This window comes from Brachycentrus maculatus, unplaced genomic scaffold (genome assembly GCF_059751285.1).
Source record: "Brachycentrus maculatus isolate JH-2025_06_01 unplaced genomic scaffold, ASM5975128v1 h1tg000387l, whole genome shotgun sequence".
Taxonomy (NCBI): Eukaryota; Metazoa; Arthropoda; class Insecta; order Trichoptera; family Brachycentridae; genus Brachycentrus; species Brachycentrus maculatus.
In genome coordinates, this window is record NW_028281136.1 from 291,938 (window position 1) to 315,467 (window position 23,530).

At 36.6% G+C, this 23,530-nt stretch overlaps 1 protein-coding gene across 50 annotated transcripts in view; it reads left to right on the forward strand.

The window, feature by feature from the left end:
* Positions 1 to 23,530, forward strand: part of CalpA (calpain A) — an 86,174-nt gene that overhangs the window by 30,334 nt on the left and 32,310 nt on the right. For 49 of the 50 annotated variants that reach the window (XM_088270529.1, XM_088270560.1, XM_088270536.1 and 46 more), the window contains 9 exons: positions 13,041 to 13,220; positions 13,894 to 14,012; positions 14,593 to 14,661; positions 16,804 to 16,938; positions 17,704 to 17,872; positions 19,965 to 20,146; positions 21,403 to 21,516; positions 22,404 to 22,510; positions 22,603 to 22,712. In XM_088270529.1, the coding sequence (XP_088126655.1) occupies positions 13,041 to 13,220; positions 13,894 to 14,012; positions 14,593 to 14,661; positions 16,804 to 16,938; positions 17,704 to 17,872; positions 19,965 to 20,146; positions 21,403 to 21,516; positions 22,404 to 22,510; positions 22,603 to 22,712 (1,185 nt within the window). Of the gene's footprint in view, positions 1 to 5,651; positions 6,279 to 13,040; positions 13,221 to 13,893; positions 14,013 to 14,592; positions 14,662 to 16,803; positions 16,939 to 17,703; positions 17,873 to 19,964; positions 20,147 to 21,402; positions 21,517 to 22,403; positions 22,511 to 22,602; positions 22,713 to 23,530 lie in introns of those variants that run through there. The other variant, XM_088270582.1, reaches the window with a different exon arrangement.

Sequence of the window (23,530 nt, forward strand, 5' to 3'; positions counted from 1 at the left end):
AGTTTAAAATATGCCTCTTTTGCTGGGATATAATACATTTTCTGGGCATTCCGAAAACATGCCCAACTCAAAATTGTCGATTTTTTATTTATGACGTTCTTGAAAGGAGTGAGCGATTTGCGAACCAGACAGCTACAGTCATTATGCTATGATGGTCGTAAGCCCTGTAAATGCCCACACTTACATATACTTTTTCGTAAATGCTGAGATGTCAAAAATAATGTAAAAAATAACTCCTAATGAATCATTGTCATGGTGTGTTATTATTGGCTAATAAATTATGAAAAATATGAAAATATGAAAAATCACAAGACTATCGGTAACGTTTTTATTGAAATCTGTAGAGAATTAAGGGAGATATGAAGGTTTAAACTTTAAATATTTTAATAAAACGAAAAACGGACACCGCTATACGTCATCAAATTTTACGCCATCGGTTGTCTTATGAGGCGTATCCCTTTATGTATCTGCTTTATAGAGCTGTAATAGTAGTAGTGTGGATTCGTTTCTGTGACGTCATTCGTTACTAACTCACGAAAACAATTTTTTACCAAGGCGAATTTAGTAAAAAAAAATTATGAATGTAAATATTGATTATATCGGGTGTTATAAACACTTCACGAGCCTTACACAATCCTTTATAGGTTGAGTATGTTAAATTGGATATTCCTCCCGGGTGATAATACCCTATTGGAGATGATCCAGATTTGTGGACAAGTGTGTGTAAAGTGATCACTTAAACCAGCCTAAGACGGTCGTAAGACCTGTAAATGCCCACACTTCCATATTCTTCTTCATCTTTGTTGAGTGAGATGTCGAAAAAGATTAATTACAATTTTTTTATTGAAAAAAATTACACCACAAATCTATTATCACCAATTAAATCATATAAATATTTATATCCACAGCGATTAGATATGTTTGTATTACATTAGACGCGATAAAGTTCTACTATTTTCATATATCGCTCACTCCTTTCAAGAACGTCATAAATGAAAAATCGTCAATTTTCAGTTGTGCATGTTTTCGGAATGCCCAGAAAGTGTACTATATCCCAGCAAAGGAGGCATATTTTTAACTTAATATTTACCCGCTACAGGGCAGAAAGTGATGTTTTTGCATTTTGAAGAAAAGGTATTGTTTAATTATTTTTTTAAATAAACTTAATATTTTTTAAATGGAGAAAAAACCTTAAGGTTTCACCTAAAAAGATCTGTTGAACAGTAAAAAGTTCAATAAGTGGCTTGATATTGATTTATAATACATTGTATTATATTTTTAAACTTTAAAAACGTTCTCCTGAAATATCACGTTTTTTGATTTATGACGTTCTTGAAAGGAGTGAGGGATATGGTAATCTAAGAGGCGATATACGCAATTTTAATTTCCTGCCAGTATGATGAATCTTCATAAAATCAATAAAAAATATAATCAAAATGTAACTTTGTTTGAAATCACTAAAAAAATTCGATTTTGTCCGCCTCCGCAGTGTAACGGTCAGCACGCTCGGCTACCGTTCTGGAGGTCCCGGGTTCGATTCCCAGGGGGGTTCAAATAAATATGAAGTGATTTTTCACTGTAATATTTATTCAATATCAGCCTGGACTGGTACCCGAAGCGTAGGGCTGATCACCTTTCCTTCATGTGTAAACGATCAAGATAACACTGCGTTTATATGATGCAGTGCCCTATGCACCATCGGGTACGGATAAGGGTTCAATAAATATAATTTAAAAAAATAATTAAAAAATAAATAATATTTTTGCAAGATATCACCTTGATAGTTGAACGATATGGTTCCCGAGAAATTTCGGTATCTTTTTGGCACTATTTCATTTACGTTATCAGTTATCAAATATCTTGATTGATCGGATCGTCGTTCGTCTCTATCTCTCGACACATCTCCTCCTCTCTTTAAATCTATGACTCCCTAATGACTCTTTGGCCGAATGACAAAGCAAACAGAATTAACCCTCAAACGCCCGACCATTACGTTTATTTTAATTTATTTTTTAATTTTTAAATCAAACAAAGATGTTTGTGTCTACTAAGTTGTATTTTATTAAAAAACACAAAAATTAATAATGTGACATTTCGCTCACTCCTTTCAAGAACGTCAAAAATCAAAAATCGTCAATTTTTAGTTGTGCATGTTTTCGGAATGCCCTGAAAATGTGCTGTATCCCAGCAAAAGCGTCATATTTTTAACTTAACAATTACCCGCTACAGGGCAGAATGTGCTGTTTTTGCATTTTGAAGAAAAGGTATTGTTTAATTATTTTTTTAAATATACTTAATATTTTTCAAATGGAGAAAAAACCTTTATTTTACTTTAAAAGATCTGTTGCACAGTAAAAAGTTCAATAAGTGGCTTGATATTTATTTTTAATACATTGTATTATATTTTTAAACTCTAAAAACGTTCTACTGAAAAATCAAGTTTTTTGATTTATGACGTTCTTGAAAGGAGTGAGCGATTTGTTACGCCTAGTTATGGCATTTTCAAACGAATTCAATTATTTTTATAGCTATGGCTTTTTCAAACGGTCGTTCATTTTTCGTGTCACAATATTCGTAATTTTTTTTTTTAAAAAGATATATAGAATAATTTAGTAGACTCAAAAAAATCTGTATTTGATTTAAAAATTAATACATAAATTAAAATGGAGTTCCACAAATAAAACGCCAAATCAATAAATAATATGTATGTACAATGGTGCATAGGGCACTGCATCGAATTGACGCAGTGTTTTCTTAATCAATACTTACATGAGGGCAAGGTGATCACTCTTGCGCTTCAGGAACTAGTCCAGGGTAATATTAAATAAATATTACAGTGTAAAATCACTTATATTTGTTTTCACCCCCCCTGGGAATCGAAACCGGGACCTCCAGCACAGTAGATAAACACGCTGACCATTACACCACGGAGGCGGACGTATAAAATATATTTGGTTATAACTGTAAGGTTGTTATTTTATTATAAAGATTTTAAGTTTTAGAGAATGACTTCTTCTCCGTCTTAATCCTCATTGCTGAGGGTTGTGACCCTTGCAGAAGCAATGACTCTTCTCCAGTTATCCCTTGACTGCGCTGCACGTAGCGCTCCAACCATCGAGGTGCCTGCTGCTGCCTTAACTTGATCGGTCCATCGTGTGGGGATCTTCCTCTCCCTCTCTTTCCCTCCAGGCTACCGATCACAACTAGTCGTTCCAGGGTATCCTCGTTGCCACGCGCAACGTGTCCAAAGAACTGGAGAATCCGTCGGGTACAGATATTGGCCAGTGTCAAGCCATCCAAGCGTAGTTCCTGGCGAATGGAGAATGACTACATACTTTCAAACACATTTTACATTTTTTTTTGCAAAATCGAAACACAGTACTAAAATAAACCCCCAACAAAATTTTGTAGCACCTTGATGGTTATGTTTTCGGAACATTTTTTGTTCGGCCTTATCTGTATTTTAAAATCTGTATTTCATTTCAACTAATTGTTTTAAAATTTTAGTATGTCAAAATCATTCGAGATAAGCGGTCTTTGTCGCATTTGCGGTAGTTTATTTAAAAAAAAACCCCTTTTTCATTATCGACTTAGTTAACCAACTTAATAAATAAAAATATGAATATTATGTTCGTTCAGTGGTAGCAAATCGTGCTTTAGTGAGTTTTCTCGGTGTTAATGTGAACTTTTTTGGTGTAGAATAGAGTTAAGAATAAAATAGAATAAAAGTGATATTAAAAAATATATATACACATACTTATATGTGGTGATTCAGAGATTTGATATGTCCATATTTTGATGCATTGGAATTCTGAAATGTCACGAATTTCAGATATCAATACGTTGGGTCTAACATATTAAGATTTTGATGTATTTTGAAATCTTATATGTCTAGATTTTGATGCATTGGAATTCTAATATGTCCAGATTTTGCTGTTAGAAATCTTAAATGTCTAGATTTTGATGTATTGGAATTCTAATATGTTCGGATTGTGATACGTTAGGATTTCAATATGTCTAGATTTTGATGCATTGGAATGCTAATATGGTCAGATTTTGATACATTAGGATTCCAATATGTGTAGATTTTTATGTATTGGAATTCTAATATATCCAGATTGTGATACATTGGAATTCTAATATGTTCAGATTGTAATACTTTGGGATTCTAATATGTCTAGATTTTTATGTATTGGAATTCGAATATGTTCAGATTGTGATACATTAGGATTCTAATACAACACGATGTATCTAGATGTTGATGTATTGGAATTGTTATGTCCAGATTTTGATATGTTTAGAATTTTTATATGACTAGATTTTGATATATTGGAATTCTAATATGTCCAGATTGAAATATGTTGGGATTCTACCATGTCTAGATTTTTTTATGTTTGAACTCTATGCCAAGATTTCATTTTATTTTTATACGATAAAAAGGAATAATTGTATTCTTATGAACTTGGAATTTATACGTAGATCACGACCGATCACTTTCAAAATGTATTTGCTCTTAAAATAGCTCATTAAAAAATGAAATTGAAACAAAAAACAAGGAGTTTTGGTGACATAATTCACCTGCTTTTAAAAGACATTCCTAGTTCTATTTATACATTTTTTTCACTGTTCTAACTGGGCTATTCGCGATTATTTTGAGCAATAGACAGCTACACATTATTTTGGTTCTCACATATGAAAGTTTGTATAACTGTATGTCAGTCATTGTCCGGCATAATGGGGTCTGTTAAGACATTTAAATTTTAAAATAATGCAACAAAATTACGATGAACAAATAGTACATTTCAGACCATTAAAAAAATATGCGTAAAAAATATATTGTATAAGTATATGTATTTAAATTATTTTTAAAAAGGCGCTTTGCAAATTTTGTGGTGTCAAAGTTAATATTGACTGGGCACTAAGCGGAAAACAGCCAGTCCACAAATTATAAGAAGTTAAAGAAATGGTTAATGATTTTTATGACAGTTTAAAAATTAATAAAATTGTGAAATATAAATATTTTCCTTTCATACTTAATTGTGCTGATAAGTTATTGGTATGTTTTGTATGAAGGACTATTTATTATTATTTGAATATTTTTTTTTTAAATACCTATACTTCCATATTCTTCCTTACCTATGTTGAAATACCATTATAAAATATTACTAAGTAGAAAATACCAATATTTGTGAACAAAGATTTGGATACATTAAAAATATTTCCACTAAACCTTGATAGTTCATATTGCATTCCAAACTTTACACCTCATCATCATTCATCGGTAACCAGTTGAAAGTGTGTGTTTCTGCCTAAACAGAGGGTGTAAAATGTTCAGTGCCAGGTTCAGAGAAAAAAGAGCAGTCGTAGAAGCTCCGTTTGTAAAAGAAGAAAAGAAACCTGCCCTAAGAAGGGTGTACAGGAATTCACCCATCAAAGGCACCAAAGTCGCACCGACCAAAGATGGCAGCGTCAATGTTTACAGCCAAAAAAGCCACGTGGTATCCATCAAAAGTGCCACCGACTCGACCACCGTGACGCGCCTGCAACGCGACACCAACGGCGGCGACAAATCTATCTTCAACATCGAAGAGCTCTCCTTGATCAAAAGCAGCGCCAAGAGCAACGTCTACACCAACTTCAAACCCAGATTTCAAAGCCCAGACACCAAAAATAATGCCTCAGACCTGCTCAAGCGACCAGGGTCTTATAAACACTTCTGGATGAACGAGAAATCCGAAGAAGCCAAGACGAACGTGGCCAAAAAGCGCGAGGAACTCGACAGACTGATGGAAGACTTGAAGCAGACTGAAGCGAAAAAGATCTTAAAAACTCCATCGAACAACAATTACTTAAGTAAAAGCTACAGCAGTCAGATGTTTACCGACAGTTCCAAAGGTGATGTCAAGAGAAGAGCCGAAGCGTTTATGAAGAATTTCAGCAGCGACAAAACTGTCAGCTTTGATCTGAAGAGCGGGGCGAGTCGCCAGCCTTTGGGGACCCCCAAAGTGACTGTCAATAGAATTCCACTGGAAGATGTCGCTGTCAAGACGGCCATCCCACCGCAGTACCAGATGGGATATCACACAAAACGTGGTGACAGACTTGGCCAGATGCATTCCATCTCCAAGATGTTCACAACGTCTAGGAATGTTCCCATGTATACGAAGGGAGTAAATGTTGGGAACAAGTTCAGAGATGTGATCGTCGACAAGAACCTGATGCAGAAAGGGGAACAGCTGCCGAGGATATACAGGCACGACGGACAGCGAGTTTTCAGGGTGTGTTTTGGATTTTTCATTGGTTTTAATCTGTTTTCTTGTGTTGGTGTCCATCATGGCTCTTGATCTCTCCTGATCCAACTAGAGTCCCGCCCAATTCCTGATGATTTGAGATATCCTTTGGCTTATGTCATAGGTGTCTCAGCTAACACGAAGTATCTTTAGTTATATTTTTTTTTTTAAATATTTTAAGGGAAGATGGAAGCTTGAGAATTTCAAGGCTTACGATCTGGCTTTTGGCTTCACACACTTGTGCAACGTTCATTCAGCTTATAGAATATCCATACTGCATTCGTTTTTAAAAGATTTTTATATGCCGCATTTTGTCATATTTTGTCCTTCTCTTGTAGTGTAATGGCTACCGTTTTTGACTACCATGATGGAGGTTCCGGGTTTGACTCCTGAACTGAAGCTTGAGACTGGGTCACCTTGCCTTCATATAAATAATTATCAACTCAAATAAAACGCCTGTATAAGACCACTTTTTGAGTTTATCAATGTAAACACGACTAGTTTCGAGAACTACAGATGTCCTCATCAACAGGTGAAAACACAAAATACTTTCACCTGTTGATTATAACATCTGTAGTTCTCGAAACTAGTCGTGTTAACATTATAAACTCAAAATGTGGTCTAATACAACAATTTCATATTTAAATCGTCACATTATTTCACAAAGTTAATGCCAAATCGATAAATATTTTAAATGATCAACTTAAAATTGCATCAGTTTGATGCGGTGTCCTATGCACCATTGGGTGATGATGAGGGCAAGAAGAACATTTGAGAAAACGAAGTAAAACTTCAAAGAGTATTCTGAATTTGACTAAAATATAGTTTTTTTTTGCTTTGTTCCTCTGTAAAGAAGTGCTTGTACTGAATTTGAGGGTGTGTCGAGTGGTACAAGGGTGATGGGTTCAGCCGTATGTAACACACCTCTTCTTGTTTATACATATTGTCATTCGTTCCCCCGTGTGTGCTTTTGTACATAACGCAACACTCTCATTACGCACTCAGCAAATTGACTAATTAATTAAACGAGCTTATTCCAAGCTCTTGAAGAGTCTTTCAGAGAGGAAACTGCTACAAAATTTTATTTTATTAAAATTAAACACTTGAATAAACCACTTTAATGAGTTTTATTTTTATTTACGACTAGTTTCGAAAACGACAGATGTTTTCATCTTCTGGTACAAATTAAAACTAACGAACAAAAATATATTTAGGTGTATATATAGGTTAATTAATATAGGGAGGGGGGTTAAGGAACAAGATTTTTTGTAAAAGGAAACATTGATAATAATGGTGACGTATTTTGAAACAGTATATTATTAATTATTGTTTTATCTGAATTTAAATTTTTATGTATTTCTAAATTTTCTAAATTATTCATAACTTGACCTTTATTTGTAACAGAGTGTAATAATTTAAGTGCATGAGAGTCAAATGAGTGGTTAGTTTCCATGATATGATTTGCAAATTCCGAAAAATAATTACTTGTTAGTCCACGGCGATGTTCTTTTGGTGAACCCTGTGTGTTTTGGTGACGGAATGCCAGAATAGGAGATTTAAAAGAAATGCTTACTTACAGTTTGTTTATTGATATAAAATTCTTATACGATTTGATATTAACTTATTATAATTTATCTAATTGATTATTGAACTTTGAATGAAATATGAAGCTAAAATATACGTTCTTTAACAATCAAGCGATGGCAGGCGATTCTCGCCCCCGCGCTCCGGTTGGCTGCTTTTGTTGAATCCGCTCAGTGTTGTCAACCTGACAGTAGCAGTATAATTCAGTGTTGTCAACCTGACAACACCAAATGGCGTGGCCAGACGGCTACATTCTCTTATTCTAATTCTTAGACTTCTCGCAGTTTGGCCAATATATTTTTTATCGCAAATAATTTATTTTAATCAAATTTCACCTCTTTCCGTTTTTTTGTTCTTCTTCTTTTCAGTCATGAGCTCTCTGACCTCCACTGCTGGATATAGGCCTCTTCCCCTTCCTTCCATTTCCTCTGGTAGGTTGCTGCTTGCAGCCAGTTTCTACCCCCCACAGCGACTATGTCGTCGGACCATGTCTTTTGGGGTCTTCCGACACCTCTTTTGTTCTCCCAAGGTCTCTGTTACTGCTAACGGTACTGGAACACTTCTTATTAGGAAGACGAAAACGCGCAAATGAAGACAATCTTTTATTTATTAAAAATTACAAAGTTATAAGTGTGAAAATAACAAAATTACACCAATATATCGAAAATTACAAAACACAAGGGGCGAGAAGAACAAAGCGACACCAATATAAAAACAGAGCGAGCGCGGCGTATACACGTTTCGAATCTTATTTAATCTGAGCACCCAAATATTTGTCCGCCACCCCTTATATACTATTTTAAAGGCGTTGCATGGGGTGGGGACAGTATTTGTAACATTTAAAACTTACTGAACTGCGTCTCTTTGTTCTTTTCGACTACCTTTAATAATACTATTTTAATACATCAATTATTCTAAAAAATACACAGATTTTGGCCGAAACAGTCTCCATCGTAAAATTCTCGAAGTCCATCTTGTGGGGTCCTGTCTTGCAATATGTCCTGCCCATTGTCATTTGAGTTTTGCCACGCGATCCATGATATCCTCTACTTTGGTTCTTTTCCTGGTAACTTCATTTTTTTTATCCCTCAGGCTATAACCAAGCGTAGATCTTTCCATGGATCGCTGTGGGCACTTGAGCTCCTCTGCAATTTTCTTTATCAGAGCCATAGTCTCTAGTGCATATCGCTCACTCTTTTCAAGAACGTCATAAATCAAAAATCGACAATTTTCTGTTTTGCATGTTTTCGGAATGCCCAGAAAATGTACTATATCCCAGCAAAAGAGGCATATTTTTAACTTAATATTTACCCGCTACAGGGCAGAAAGTGTTGTTTTTGCATTTTGAAGAAAAGTATTGTTTAATTATTTTTTTAAATAAACTAAATATTTTTCAAATGGAAAAGAAACAGGTTTTCAGGTTTTACCTAAAAGATCTGTTGCACAGTAAAAAGTTTAATAAGTGGCTTGATATTTATTTTTAATGCATTGTGTTATATTTTTAAACTTTCTCCTGAAAAATCATGTTTTTTTTTATTTATTCTTGAAAGGAGTGATCGATATATGTTCAATTTCGAAACATATTGCTTGAATCACTAGAATTTCACTAGAGACATATATTGGTGAGATGAGAAAATGTACTATATCCCAGCAAAAGAGGCATATTTTTAACTTAATATTTACCCGCTACAGGGCAGAAAGTGTTGTTTTTGCATTTTTAAGAAAAGCATTGTTTAATTATTTTTTTAAATATACTAAATATTTTTCAAATGGAGAAAAAACCTTCAGGTTTTACCTAAAAAGATCTGTTGCACAGTTAAAAGTTCAGTAAGCAGGATTCGTACACTTTTCTTTTCAGACAGGTCGGAATCTCCTTATTTTTTGTTGTCGGTATGACTTTTTTATCAACAACATTTTGAGTGTGTCCAAATACTTGTTCACAAAATCTGGATTATCTCCAATTACAGGAGTTATTTTCATATTATTTTTTGACATCCCATCAAAGATGAAGAAGAACATGGAAGTCTGGGCATTTACGGGGCTTACGACCGTCATAGGCTGGTTTAAGTGATCACTTTACACACGTGCAACATTCACCAATTCTACCCATCATTGACAACCACACTACTCAAATTCTTGGAAGTTCTATATATATATGAACCAATTTAGAAACCTTGTATTTTCTGGCGTTTCTCATGTGTGTGATTATAATCCAGGATTCAGATCTCACATACTAATATAAGAGTTTCTGCTTAATAAAAAGCTTCTTTACATCTCACCAATAGATGTCTCTAGTGAAGTTCTAGTGATTCATGAACAAGGTTTCTAAATTGGTTCATATATATAGAACTTCCAAGAATTTGAGTAGTGTGGTTGTCAATGATGGGTAGAATTGGTGAATGTTGCACGTGTGTAAAGTGATCACTTAAACCAGCCTATGACGGTCGTAAGCCCCGTAAATGCCCAGACTTCCATGTTCTTCTTCATCTTTGATGGGATGTCAAAAAATAATACTTTTTTTATCATTTGAAGGTTTTACTTTTTTTGCTATAAAAAAGGTGAATTGGTCATAAACAATGTCAAATCGCTCACTCCTTTCAAGAACGTCATAAATCAAAAAACTTGATTTTTCAGGAGATGTATTGTACAATTAGGAGATGTATTGTACAACTAGGAGATGTATTATACAATGTATTAAAAATGAATATCAAGCCACTTATTGAACTTTTTACTGTGCAGCAGATCTTTTTAGGTAAAACCTGAATGTTTTTTCTCCATTTCAAAAATATTTAGTATATTTAAAAAAACAATACCTTTTCTTCAAAATGCAAAAACAACACTTTCTGCCCTCTAGCGGGTAAATATTAAGTTAAAAATATGCCGCTTTTGCTGGGATATAGTACATTTTCTGGGCATTCCGAAAACATGCACAACTGGAAATTGACAATTTTTGTTTTATGACGTTCTTGAAAGGAGTGAGCGAAATGCCAGCTAGATCAATAAAGCTTGTAACATCATTCCAAGTAGGTACTACGTTTTTTTAAAATCGCCTTTAACAGTACTTATGTGATAATTATGAAAATCATGTTTACCACGGAGTACTGATTCAAATAAAAATAAAAACTTAAATCGCTCTATGTATGATTCTAAGTAGGTACTAAGTATTTTATGATTGCCTAATAATTATCAAAAATCTTGTATTATGTGCCGCCGATATTAATTGATAATAATTTCCTACCCATTTGTCACAATTTCGAAAAAGAAATACATCTAAATTAAAATGATTTTAATTTTTTAAATAAAATTTGCAAATAGGAGTTTATGTATGGAGGGTGTATAGTATACAACCTCCATACATACTGTATACGCATGTATAATTGTGAACGAAAAATCTAGCGTCGACTTCTGGTCGAAAATGGAAATATAGACCGTGTAGAGTGACGCTTAAAAAATACAAATTCGCGCGATACGTATCATTGTCTATGCATATTCTAATTGCTATAGATAAAATCGAAACCCTCTGGGACGATTATGATCTAGCTCGAACTAAACTGCACCTATTCGAAGTCGCCCCCAACCTCTCGCAAATTAAAAAATTATTGCAAATGGGCGCGGCGTACGTTCGCACGTCAAAATATCGTCTTTCCCGCCGGCACGCCATTTCGGGGCGTTGTCTGTGGAATCATAGAGATGGGGCCTCTCCGATCGAACTTTAAAAAATATCGATTTTTAAACTGCGATTTTTAATTTTTTTGTTTTTTTATTACTGATGACTCTCGTACATGCCTAGTGGTGCATAGGGCACTGCATGCACGAATCGATGCATGCCCTATAGGTGTGGATCAGAATCAGGAGAAGAAGAAGATACTTTTTACAGATCATTTTGTAATAATATTTTTGTAATGCAGTGCTCTATGCACCATTAGATGCTGATATGCATGTCGGAAAGTAGATCAAAGTAGATGTCGGCATGTAGATGTCGGAAAAAGAAGAATATACCTTATGCAGATCATTTTTCATAGTATGTTAAAGATCAAACTTTATGTAATGTATTACTGAATTTAGTGTGTTTCTGTTGAAAAAAGAGGAATGTTTCTTATGCAGATATTTTTTCTGAACAGTAGGCTCAGATGCCGCATCGTTACGCCGCTTTCTGCTGGAGCAGGGAGGGAGGATAGAACGCCACACCACCCTGTCTATGCAAACATCCTCACCTTTTTTTTTGTATTTGGCAGTCACCCAGTGAGAGGATGTTTCTGCCATTCTCGAGTCATATTTTATTTACAAACAAATTTATAATAAAAAAATATAAATCAATTTTTAAAATTTTCGTAGTTTAAATGCATTAAGCTTTATCATTTTAGTAAATATTAATGTAATTCTAGAATTAGGTTCAGAAAGAAAGGTGGATACTTGGGTGTGTGGTTGGATTCCTGCCCGTGTTAAGCTATTTAGAAAGTTCTCCTTCTCTGTTGTGAGCGGACACTGAAAGAACGTATGGTTCGCATCCCCTATATCTTGTCCACATTCGCAATATGGTGATGTGACGCACTTCATCTTATAGAGATGCACAGGCAGTGAGCAGTGCCCAGACCTTAGGCGACACAACATCGAGATGGAAGATCTAGACGATGATAAGTACCAGTACTGTAATTTGAGTGGATCACCTATCTTTTGTGTAGTTGATAATTAGCACGACGCCGCATTACACTGCATGGGTTCTGATGGAGATCTTGGGAGAACGTTATCTTTTTCTTCTTCTTCTTTTTGTAGATCCTAGGGGTCTGTTTGTGCCTCCGCATGTCGCTCTTGGGATGTCGACTCCCAGCTGTCTTTCCATCTTTTCTGAGGTCTGCCTGGGGGTCTGCGTCCTTCAGGGTTACCTTGAAGGGCGATACGTGGAAGTCTGTCTTCTGACATTCTGTTTATATGTTCCTTCCAGTATCGCCTTCGTTGTCGTCCCCACCTCACGATATCATCCGTCTTACACATGCTCCGGATGTCGGTATTTCTTACTCGGTCTCGCAATGTGTTTCCGGTTATGGATCGGAGAGTCTTCATCTCGGAGGTTCCAAGTCGAGATTTTGTTCTGGAAGTATCTGCTCTTGCCTCAATCCCAACGTTATCTGTTTACGAGATATTTGAATAGTTGTTTTTGTATTGCAGTTGGGCGAGCGCGGCTCGGGCTACGGCTCCTCCCGCGCGGACGTGCAGGACTTCCAGCAGCTGCGGCAGCAGTGCATCTCCGAGGGCCGCCTGTTCGAGGACCCGGACTTCCGGCCGGTGGACGGCAGCCTCTACTTCAGCCAGCGCCCAGACCGCCACTTCGAGTGGCTCCGGCCCAGCGTGAGTGTCTTGTCTACTCTTTAATCTCAAAAAATTATTCTTCAAGTACTTAGTATATTAAAAGCAGCAGAAAGGAGAAAAATTGACGGTTTTGAAATGTGGTGTTGGAGGCACATGCTCCGAATCCCATGGACAGCTAGACGCACCAACGAGTCTGTTCGCCAGGAACTACGCTTTCAACACTCTCCTTATCATTCATCCTACACTTTGTGTAATACCTCTTTAAAAAATACTGGTTTCAGAATAATCATTATATCATCAGTCTGCATTTGACCTGATGATTTGAAGTAGTGTTTTAAAGTGGCATTACACAAAGTGAGCGATAAATGTTAATGAGAGTGTTGACCGCATAAGGGCGCTTGTCCACTACTCGGAATTCTGTGTAATTTTACTGTCCGGCACATCAGTTAGCATTTTAAAACGACGATTGGCTTGTGCTTTTGTCCATCTTTCTTCGGATCGGACCTCTTGATCGGTGCGTGAACACGTTGCGCGTAAATTCGATTGTAAAATCGTCATTTTAAAACGCCAACTGACGTGCCGGACGGTAAAATTCTTGGTAATTCCGTGTAGTGGATAAACGCCCCAAGTGTTTGGGAACTCTCCCAACCGACCGTGAGAATGATTGAACCTCTTTTTTCGTATTGTGATTGTTTTCTTTTTTTTATTTTAGGAGATTGTTGACAATCCCCAACTGTTTGTGGAGGGGTTCAGCAGGTTTGACGTGGAGCAAGGCGAGCTCGGAGACTGCTGGCTGCTCGCGGCTGTCGCCAATCTGACTCTGCACAGAAAGTGAGTGCCCTGAACTCTCTTTTAACTTTTCAATTCCATTTCAATTTTTCAATTTATAATTTATTAAAAAAAATCTTGTCCGCCTCCGTAGTGTAATGGTCAGCACGTTCGGCTACCGTTCTGGAGGTCCCGGGTTCGATTCCCAGGGGGGGTCAAATAAATTTAAGTGATTTTTCCACTATGATATTTATTCAATATTACCCTGGACTGGTACCTGAAGCGAAGGGCTGATCACCTTCCTTCATGTGTAAACGATCGAGATAACACTGCGTTTATATAAAGCAGTGCCCTATGCACCATTGGGGTGCGGTAAGGGTTTATTATTATCATTAAACTCTTTGAATAAAGCTTGAATGACCTAATATTTTTACATAATTTTTTTCTGAAAGAAAACCTAGGCATTAATTAAGTGGTCAAGTTCCCGGCGTTTCATACCTCTCTAAAAGGAAACGTGGATATAAGAAAGACCTCTTTATGAAGAGAAGATTGTTCTCGTCCCTTTAGCTCTCTATATCCAGGTTTGACTGTACATATTTATTTTGGGATTTATAATAATTTTTCGCTATCCTCTTTTTCTCAGGTTGTTCTTCCAGATAGTGCCGGACGACCAGAGCTTCGACGAGGAGTATGCCGGAATATTCCACTTCAGGTATGACAATATTTTCATTTTAATTTTATTTTTACATAAAATTATTTATTGAATATATTTATACGTATTTAGGGTGTTGTTTTTAGAGGTATACAAATTACAAATAAAAAAAATTTCAATAAAATAATATTAGTTTGTATGATATTGGCTTCATTTAATATATAATTTTATGCCATTATTGTTTAAATATGATTTCGGGCATATGAGCGCCACGGCTAGCTCAAATGAAGTATGTGAACAAATATTTAAAAAAAAATATTTTTTTTTTATTTATTTCATAGATACATACATTTTTTTTTACCATATCGCCCACTCCTTTCAAGAACGTCATAAATCAAAAAACTTGATTTTTCAGGACAACGTTTTTAAAGTTCAAAAATATAATGCAATGTATTAAAAATAAATATCAAGCCAATTATTGAACTTTTTACTGTGCAACAGATCATTTTAAGTAAAACCTGAAGGTTTTTCTCCATTTTAAAAATATTTAGTAGATATTTAAAAAAATAACTAAACTATACATTTTCTTCAGAATGCAAAAACAACACTTTCTTCCCTGTAGCGGGTAAATATTAAGTTAAAAATATGCCGCTTTTTCTGCGATATAGTACATTTTGTAGGCATTTCGAAAACATGCAGAACTGAAAATTGATGATTTTTGATTTATGACGTTCTTGAAAGGAGTGAGCGATATGTATTACGGCTCTTTAGGCATGGCCTGTGTTGAGCCGAAATACTTACATGTAAATACAATTTTTTATTATTTTATTATTATTTTGTCCGCCTCCGTAGTGTAATGGTCAGCACGCTCGGCTACCGTTCTAGAGGTCCCGGGTTCGATTCCCAGGGGGGGTCAAATAAATACAAGTGATTTTTTCACTCTTATATTTATTCAATATTACCCTGGACTGGTACCTGAAGCGGAGGGCTGATCACCTTTCCTTTGTGTGTTGACGATCAAAATAACACTGTGTTTATATAATGCAGTGCCCTATGCACCATTGGGGTGCGGATAAGGGTTTTATTATTATTCTTATTATTATTTGTGTTTTTTTTTATTATAAGATTTTATACATTATATACAATATATATAAAATTACAATTTACAGTTTAAAGGTTTTTCAATAAAATAATTACACCTATATTAGTATTATGTTGTAAACTCAAATTTTCGCTTTAAACTTTATGGAACAACTAGGGCGTATATCGACCATAACATGGCGAATGTTGACTTCCAAATGGTCCAACGTCTCTGGTTTGTCAGTGTTTCGGCCAAATTTTGTGTATTTTACAGAATAATTATGTATTAAAAATAGTATTAATAAATGTACGCGAGAAGAACAAAGAGACGCAGTTCAGTAAGTTTTAAATGTTACAAATACTGTCCCCACCCCATGCAACGCCTTTAAAATAGTATTTAAGGGGTGGCGGACAAATATTTGTGTGCTCAGATTAAATAAGATTCGAAACGTGTATACGCCGCGCTCGCTCTGTTTTTATATTGGTGTCGCTCTGTTCTTCTCGCCCTTGTGTTTGGTAATTTCGATATATTGGTGTAATTTTGTTATTTTACACTTATAACTTTGTGATTTTTTAATAAATAAAAGATTGTCTTCATTTGCGCGTTTTCGTCTTCCCAATGACAAGTGTTCCGGTACCGTTAGTAGTAACAGTCAGCATAGACTAGTGACTTCACATACCCTCAAAGAAAGTAATCTAATGGTGTGAGATCACACAATCGGAGAGCACGTATGACTAGATGTATGGACGTGAAGGAAGCTAGCAGTGTATATCAGGACAGACGGGTGTGGCGTTCCATCCTCTCAGCTACCCCTGCAGAAAAACAGTGTGATTATTGTAGTATGTATGAATAGAATACATTCATCACAAAATTTTGAGAAATGAAATTTTATAAAAAGTATTTTAATAAATGAAAAGCGTCAGACTTTGAAACATTGGAAATTCATTAAAATATTATGAATATTTATAATTATCCTCTAAAGCAGAGTGGTTAGCTCCTTTGACCATGCGTTTGAGGTTCCAGGATCGATTCCTAGAAGCATCAATCACTGTATGACAACCATTTTTTTTTGCCTACAAGTGCTAATTCTTTTTACCTATAAGTGTTAATATTTTTTACAGATTCTGGCAGTACGGAAAATGGGTGGACGTGGTCATCGACGATCGCCTTCCGACCCACCGGGGCAAGCTGGTCTTCCTGCACTCCTCGGAGAAGAACGAGTTCTGGAGCGCTCTGCTGGAGAAGGCCTATGCCAAGTAAGAAGCGTCATTGCCACATAAATATTTTACATATTTAAAAAATATATATTTCCCTAAATGCCCTACCTGTTTCCGCTAGCCTCCCTTTCTCTTGAACCATGCCGAACCCTCTTCTAGTGGAACGGAAGGCCTGTTGACGACAGTCAGAGTCCGGCTTCTCCTGAGGAGCGCAACGTGGTTTCCTCCCAGCAATGAGCAAATGCTGACAAGTTCCCGATTAGCCCACACTAGATTATCCCTCCTGTTCCCAAAACAGATTAAAATTAAACACATTTTTTTAGCTAGAAGAAACAAAAATCCACTAAATGATCTATAAACCTTGTAACTAAATAAGCAAGGTAAATAATAAATACAATTTCCATTTTGAAAAAAATATTTTTTAGTCACTCTTGTGAATATCTTTTTCTGTTTGTCATGTCAGGTACTATATCCTAGAAAAAGTGGCATATTTTTAAATTTAATATTTTCAGGTTTAACCTAAAAAGATCTGTTGCATAGTAAAAAGTTCAGTAAGTGGCTTGATATTTATTTTTAATACATTGTGTTATATTTTTAAACTTTCAAAACATGCTCCTGAAACATCAAGTTTTTTGATTTATGACGTTCTTGAAAGGAGTGAGCGATGTGTGGTTAGTGCGGTGTTTGCCGAATGACTCGTGTACTTTATCACTACGGCACGCTCGCACTCGCCCAGACTGCTCGCCAGAAGGCGTCGCGGGCCGCGCGGTTGGACTCGTGTGATGCGACCGGTTGACGTTGCAGGCTGCACGGGTCGTACGAGGCGCTGAAGGGCGGCTCCACCTGCGAGGCCATGGAGGACTTCACGGGCGGCGTGACGGAGATGTACGAGATGAGCGAGGTGCCGCCCAACCTGTACACCATCCTCATGCACGGCTACCAGCGCAGCTCGCTCATGGGCTGCAGCATCGAGGTCCGTATCCCACCCGCCACACGACTACTAGTCACCCTAGCTAGTCTCTTAGAGTAATGGTTATATTTTATTGTTGGGTAATATATCCAAAATTAAACTAGGTTTATTGGATTGAATTCTACATTTATTTATGTAATATGTTAATATGTGACGCGTTTCGTCTTTTTAAGACATTATTAAACACTAAAGTGTATAAGACGAAACGCGTCACATACATATTAACATATACATAAATAAATGTAGAATTCAGTCCAATAAACCTTGTTTAATTTTGGATGTATTACCCATAAATTCAATATGGAATACTACCAACTGTCTGCAGTTACAATAAATAGATTATATTTTATACATAATGTATTATTGATTCTCATAGAGATATTATATTTGAGAGTTGTCCCACCGCATTCCCAGATCTGATACAGAAGCATCTAGGCTTCTTGACAGACTTGCATAAGTCTGTTTTTGAAAGGAATTAGGCTCCTGGGATGTCGGTTCCCAGCTGCTCTTGCAGCTAATCTCTTTGGTGGTCTGCCTGAGATATTATATTAACATCTCAGCTTAGTTAACCCTTTCCTTGCGGTGCTAAAAACTTCCACGTGCACCGGTGATATGCATTTTGTACACCATATGAGAATGTGGTTTAAGAACGGGAAACATGTGAATGTTCCTAAGTGTTGCTTTTATTGGAAGTTGAAATATAACAATTTTGTAATGCAAAAAATACATCGCAAGTAGCCGCCATAACTAGCGCAGCGACATGACTGCTGTTTAAGACGATCTGCGCACTACTAGTAAACACGTTACGACACGCGCGTATAATGACATGGCTCAAATTAATAAATCTTAGTGAAAGAAGGGTAATTACTGATTCGGTCCTGTTATATAAAATTCTTAATAATTTTTTGGACAGCCCTGATCTCCTAAATCAAATAAAGCTTAGCGTGCGTCAAAGAGGTACTAGGCAAAAATCTGTATTCGTAGTATTTGTACATAATGCAAACTTTGCCATGTTCTCTCCGATTCCGCGGCTTCACATGTTAGCCAATGCTTTTGATAGTATAGATTTATTTAATATATTGTTATCCACCTTGAAGTCTGCACTTTCTCAGCATTTCTTCTCCATGTTAAAATGGATAAATTTAAACATTGTGTTTCACTTTCTCTCGCTGCTCGCTGAAAGTGTGCGAAGGAGACGTGTATTTACCAGTGTTAACTATTTCTTTATGTTTAAGACTTTTTGTTTCTCTATTAATGTATTCATTAGAGTATTTTTATATTTGATATTGTATATATGTATTATGTTAAAGGCTTTAGCCGTTCAATAAATAAATAAATAAATGACAAACGTTTGTATATTGGTGATTCTATCAATGATTTTTAAAAGCAACATTTAGGATTATTCACATTTTTCCCGTTTTTAAACTACATTTTCACATGGTGTACTAAATATATATCAATGGAGCACCCGGAAGTTTTTAGCACCGTAAGGGAAGGGTTAAGGTATAAACCAGGGGTTCCTAAAGTGTGCGCCGTAGAAAGTAAAGAGGGGCGCCGTGAGTCGATCCTCTATCATTATCCGAAACCACAAATATTTTCTTTTTCGTTGTTCTCTGTTTCAATTCTGAATTCTTATAAATATAATAAAACTTAATTTCATATTGAGGATGTTGTAATTTTTGTGCCCATCTACCCAACTACTATTATTGTAGGTACCTATTTCTTTCGATTATAATATATACAGGATCTTTCATCAAGTGCTTTCTATCTTTAAATTTTAATAAAAAAAACTGTGCGCCAGAGATGTAGCATCAACAATATGGTCGCTATTAGCTGTGAAAGTTTAAAAGTCTTTATTGAAAGACCCTATATATAGTCACTATGTCTATTCCAAATAGCTCACTAATGTAGCACGCCGTGACAAAATACTAAGCTTGTAAGTGCGCCACGGACTGAAAAAGATTGGGAACCCCTGGTATAAATTATTTTATATGTACACAATAATCAAATCCCGTCAAAAAACACCCATCTGAAATTTGTTAAGCTTTATGACAGCATTCGCTGGACCCCAATCTGACGTTAATGTCTCTTATAGCCGGACCCCAACGTGCTGGAGGCGGAGACGCCGATGGGGCTGATCCGCGGGCACGCGTACAGCATCACGCGCGTGTGCTACGTGGACATCGAGACGCCCGGCCGGCAGGGCAAGATCCCGCTGCTGCGCCTGCGCAACCCGTGGGGCAACGAGGCCGAGTGGAACGGGCCCTGGGGCGACAAGTGAGTACTACGCGCGCATCTCGGTCGTATCCAGCGCGAGGCATGAACCCTTAGAGCGCTGGGATTGGATACATCAACTCTGGTATTCTTTCCCAAAAGTTCGTCCCAATTTTCCCAACTTTGTTCCAAAGGTTAGATTAACGCAGAGAACATCATAGTCTAAGCTTAACTCGAAGGTGCACAGTTTACACCCGCGCTGTGCCAGGCGGGTTTCCCGCAAGGTATCGGACCCTCCCCTTTTCTCGAGGTCCCGGGTTCGATTCCCAGGGGGGTCAAATAAATATAAAGTGATTTTTTCATTCTAATATTTATTCAATATTTCCCTGGACTGGTACCTGAAGCGGATGGCTGATCACCTTTCCTTCATGTATTTACGATCAAGATAACACTGTGTTTGTATGATGCAGTGCCCTATGCACCATTGGAGTGCGGAAAGGGATTATTATTATCTATAATTATTTTATTATAACTTAATTATAATGTCTACCCGTTTCCAAGCTTATGTAAATAAAACAGCTTAAAAATAGTATAGATCATAGATTATTTACAATGCAATAAATTGTGTATATATTTTTTTGGTTCTGTTCAGCTTTGTATTTTTTTTAAATAATTTTTAAATATTTATTTACGTCTAAAATTTGTATTCTTCTTAGAATTTGAACCTATTAATAGTTATGCAGATTGGGAGGAAGGTATCTTTACTCCATCGTATCTCATTGTGTATTGACTTCTTAATCCGGCAATCATTGTTTTCCCGCATTCATAGTTTATTTCAATAGTTTACTTTAAAAATGATAGATAGAGGTTTCACTGTATATATATATATATATATATATATATATATATATATATATATATATATATATATATATATATATATATATATATATATATATATATATATATATATATATATATATATATACATATATTATAAAAAAAATAAAACCCTTATCCGCACCCCAATGGTGCATAGGGCACTGTGTCATATAAACGCAGTGTTATCTTGATCGTTTACACATGAAGGAAAGGTGATCAGCCCTCCGCTTCAGGTACCAGTCCATGGTAATATTGAATAAATATTACAGTGAAAAAATCACTTGTATTTATTTTACCCCCCGCCTCCGCCTTTATTGTCCGCCTCTGTAGTGCAATGGTCAGCACGCTCGGCTACCATTCTGGAGGTCCCGGGTTTCGGGATATATATATATATATATATATATATATATTCGATTAATTGGAATGTTCAATTCCAGGTCACCGGAATGGCGGTACATATCAGAGGACGATAAGCAGGAGATTGGGCTGACGTTTGATGACGACGGAGAGTTCTGGATGTCCTACAGGGATTTCCTGGCGCAGTTCACAAGGTAACGGAAAATCTAGCCATGCACATTATTTTTTTTCGTCACACACATTTAAAATAATGCGTCCTCGCTGGTTTTTCTCGTGCCGAGGGCACATTTTACAATACTTTTAATCAGCAAAAGCTCCGAAAGAGTCCTGGCTCCAACCCAAATGTATGAAAGTGAAACATGGAGTTGGCAAAAGAAGAATGAAAGTAAAATGAATGCAGTCGGAATGCTATCTCTTGAGCATTAATGCGGCATTATGAGATTGATGATATGTTTAGGAGTTCCAAAAATTTGACTAGTGTGGTTGTCAATCATGGGTAGAATGGTGACTTTTGAATGTGTGTAAGGTGATCACTTGACCAGCTTATGACAAAGATCATAAGGCCTGTAAATATCCAGACTTCCATATTCTTCTTAATACATTGTTTGAGGGAAACATTTGAAAGTGTCTTTTCCATACTGTCGGTAGAGAGCGGGAGACGCTTGCGAGCGTTCTATTTGCTTACTTTAGGTAGAGCGCGAGAGACGCCTGCAAACATTGTACAGATGGGAATTGGGTGTTGCGGCTACTTGTGATTAGTATACTGAGGGTCGGGCGGCAGACTGCCAGAGTATAATTAGGGTCCTTTTCCATACTGTTGGTAGAGAGCGGGAGACGCTTGCGAGCGTTCTATTTGCTTACTTTAGGTAGAGCGCGAGAGACGCCTGCAAACATTGTACAGATGGGAATTGGGTGTTGCGGCTACTTGTGATTAGTATACTGAGGGTCGGGCGGCAGACTGCCAGAGTATAATTTGATATAAGTCCGACAACAATGTTTTAATAAATTTAGAGATGTAAAAAAAAGGTGCTGGTATTATAAATATTAGCTATATTAAGTAGTACTTTTTTTGGCTTTTTAGACTGGAGATTTGCAATCTCAATCCGGACTCCCTGGACCCGGATGAGACTCCCGAGGGATGCAACAAGAAGTGGGAGATGAGCGTCTTTGAAGGGGAATGGGTCAGAGGTATGCATTTCCCATTCAATTTGCGTTTTCCTAACCGTTTTAATTCACAAAGAAATTGATCAATAATACCTCCGAAATTCCTCATTCTCCAGGAGTGACTGCGGGAGGGTGCAGGAACTACCTGGACACCTTCTGGAAAAATCCCCAGTACACACTCATCCTCACAGACCCGGACGAAGACGACGAGCAGAACATGTGCACTGTGAGTTTACTGGCAACATTCGCTATCCACAAAGTCACGTAGTGATACGTTTTACAAATATGTAATGTGAATTCTTAAAAGTGAGATGTCAAGTCCTGAGGAAGAACACCTGCCGGACTCTTTTCACTCTTCTTTGCTTCTTAACCACTTTGTGTTTTTATTTTTTTTACAATAATGGGAACTAAAAATATTTGTCCGCCTCCGAAGTGTAATGGTCAGCGCGCTAGGCTACCATGCTGGTGGTCCCGGGTTCGATTCCCAAGAGGGTCAAAATAAATATTAGTGATTTTTCAGTCTAATATTTATTTAATATGACCCTGGACCGGTACCTGAAGCGGAAGGCTGATCACCTTTCCTTCGTGTATTTAACGATCAAGGTAACACTGCTTCTATACGATGCAGTGCCCTATGCACCATTGGGTGCAGATAAGGGTTAGAAAATATTTGTGAATTTTTTTATTATTCAAAAAGTTTACATAATTTAAAAGTAGTCCTGATTAAAAAAAACAAAACAGCTATGAAAAATGAGTGTCTTTGCGCAAGTCTGGATTTGCAAAAATTCTAGTACACTATTCATTCTATGGGCGTTTGTGTACTACACGGAATTTACGTCCGGCAGTCCGATTTTGGAAAATGAGAGCGACTACGACAGTTTAGCGTGATGCAATTTACGCGCAGCGTGTTCACGCACCGATCAAGAGCACGGATCCGAAGAAAGATGGACAAAAGCGCAAGCCAATCATCCGTTTTATGTGCTAACTGATGTGCCGGACGGTAAAATTCCGTGTAATTCCGTTTAGTGCACAAACGCCCTTTGG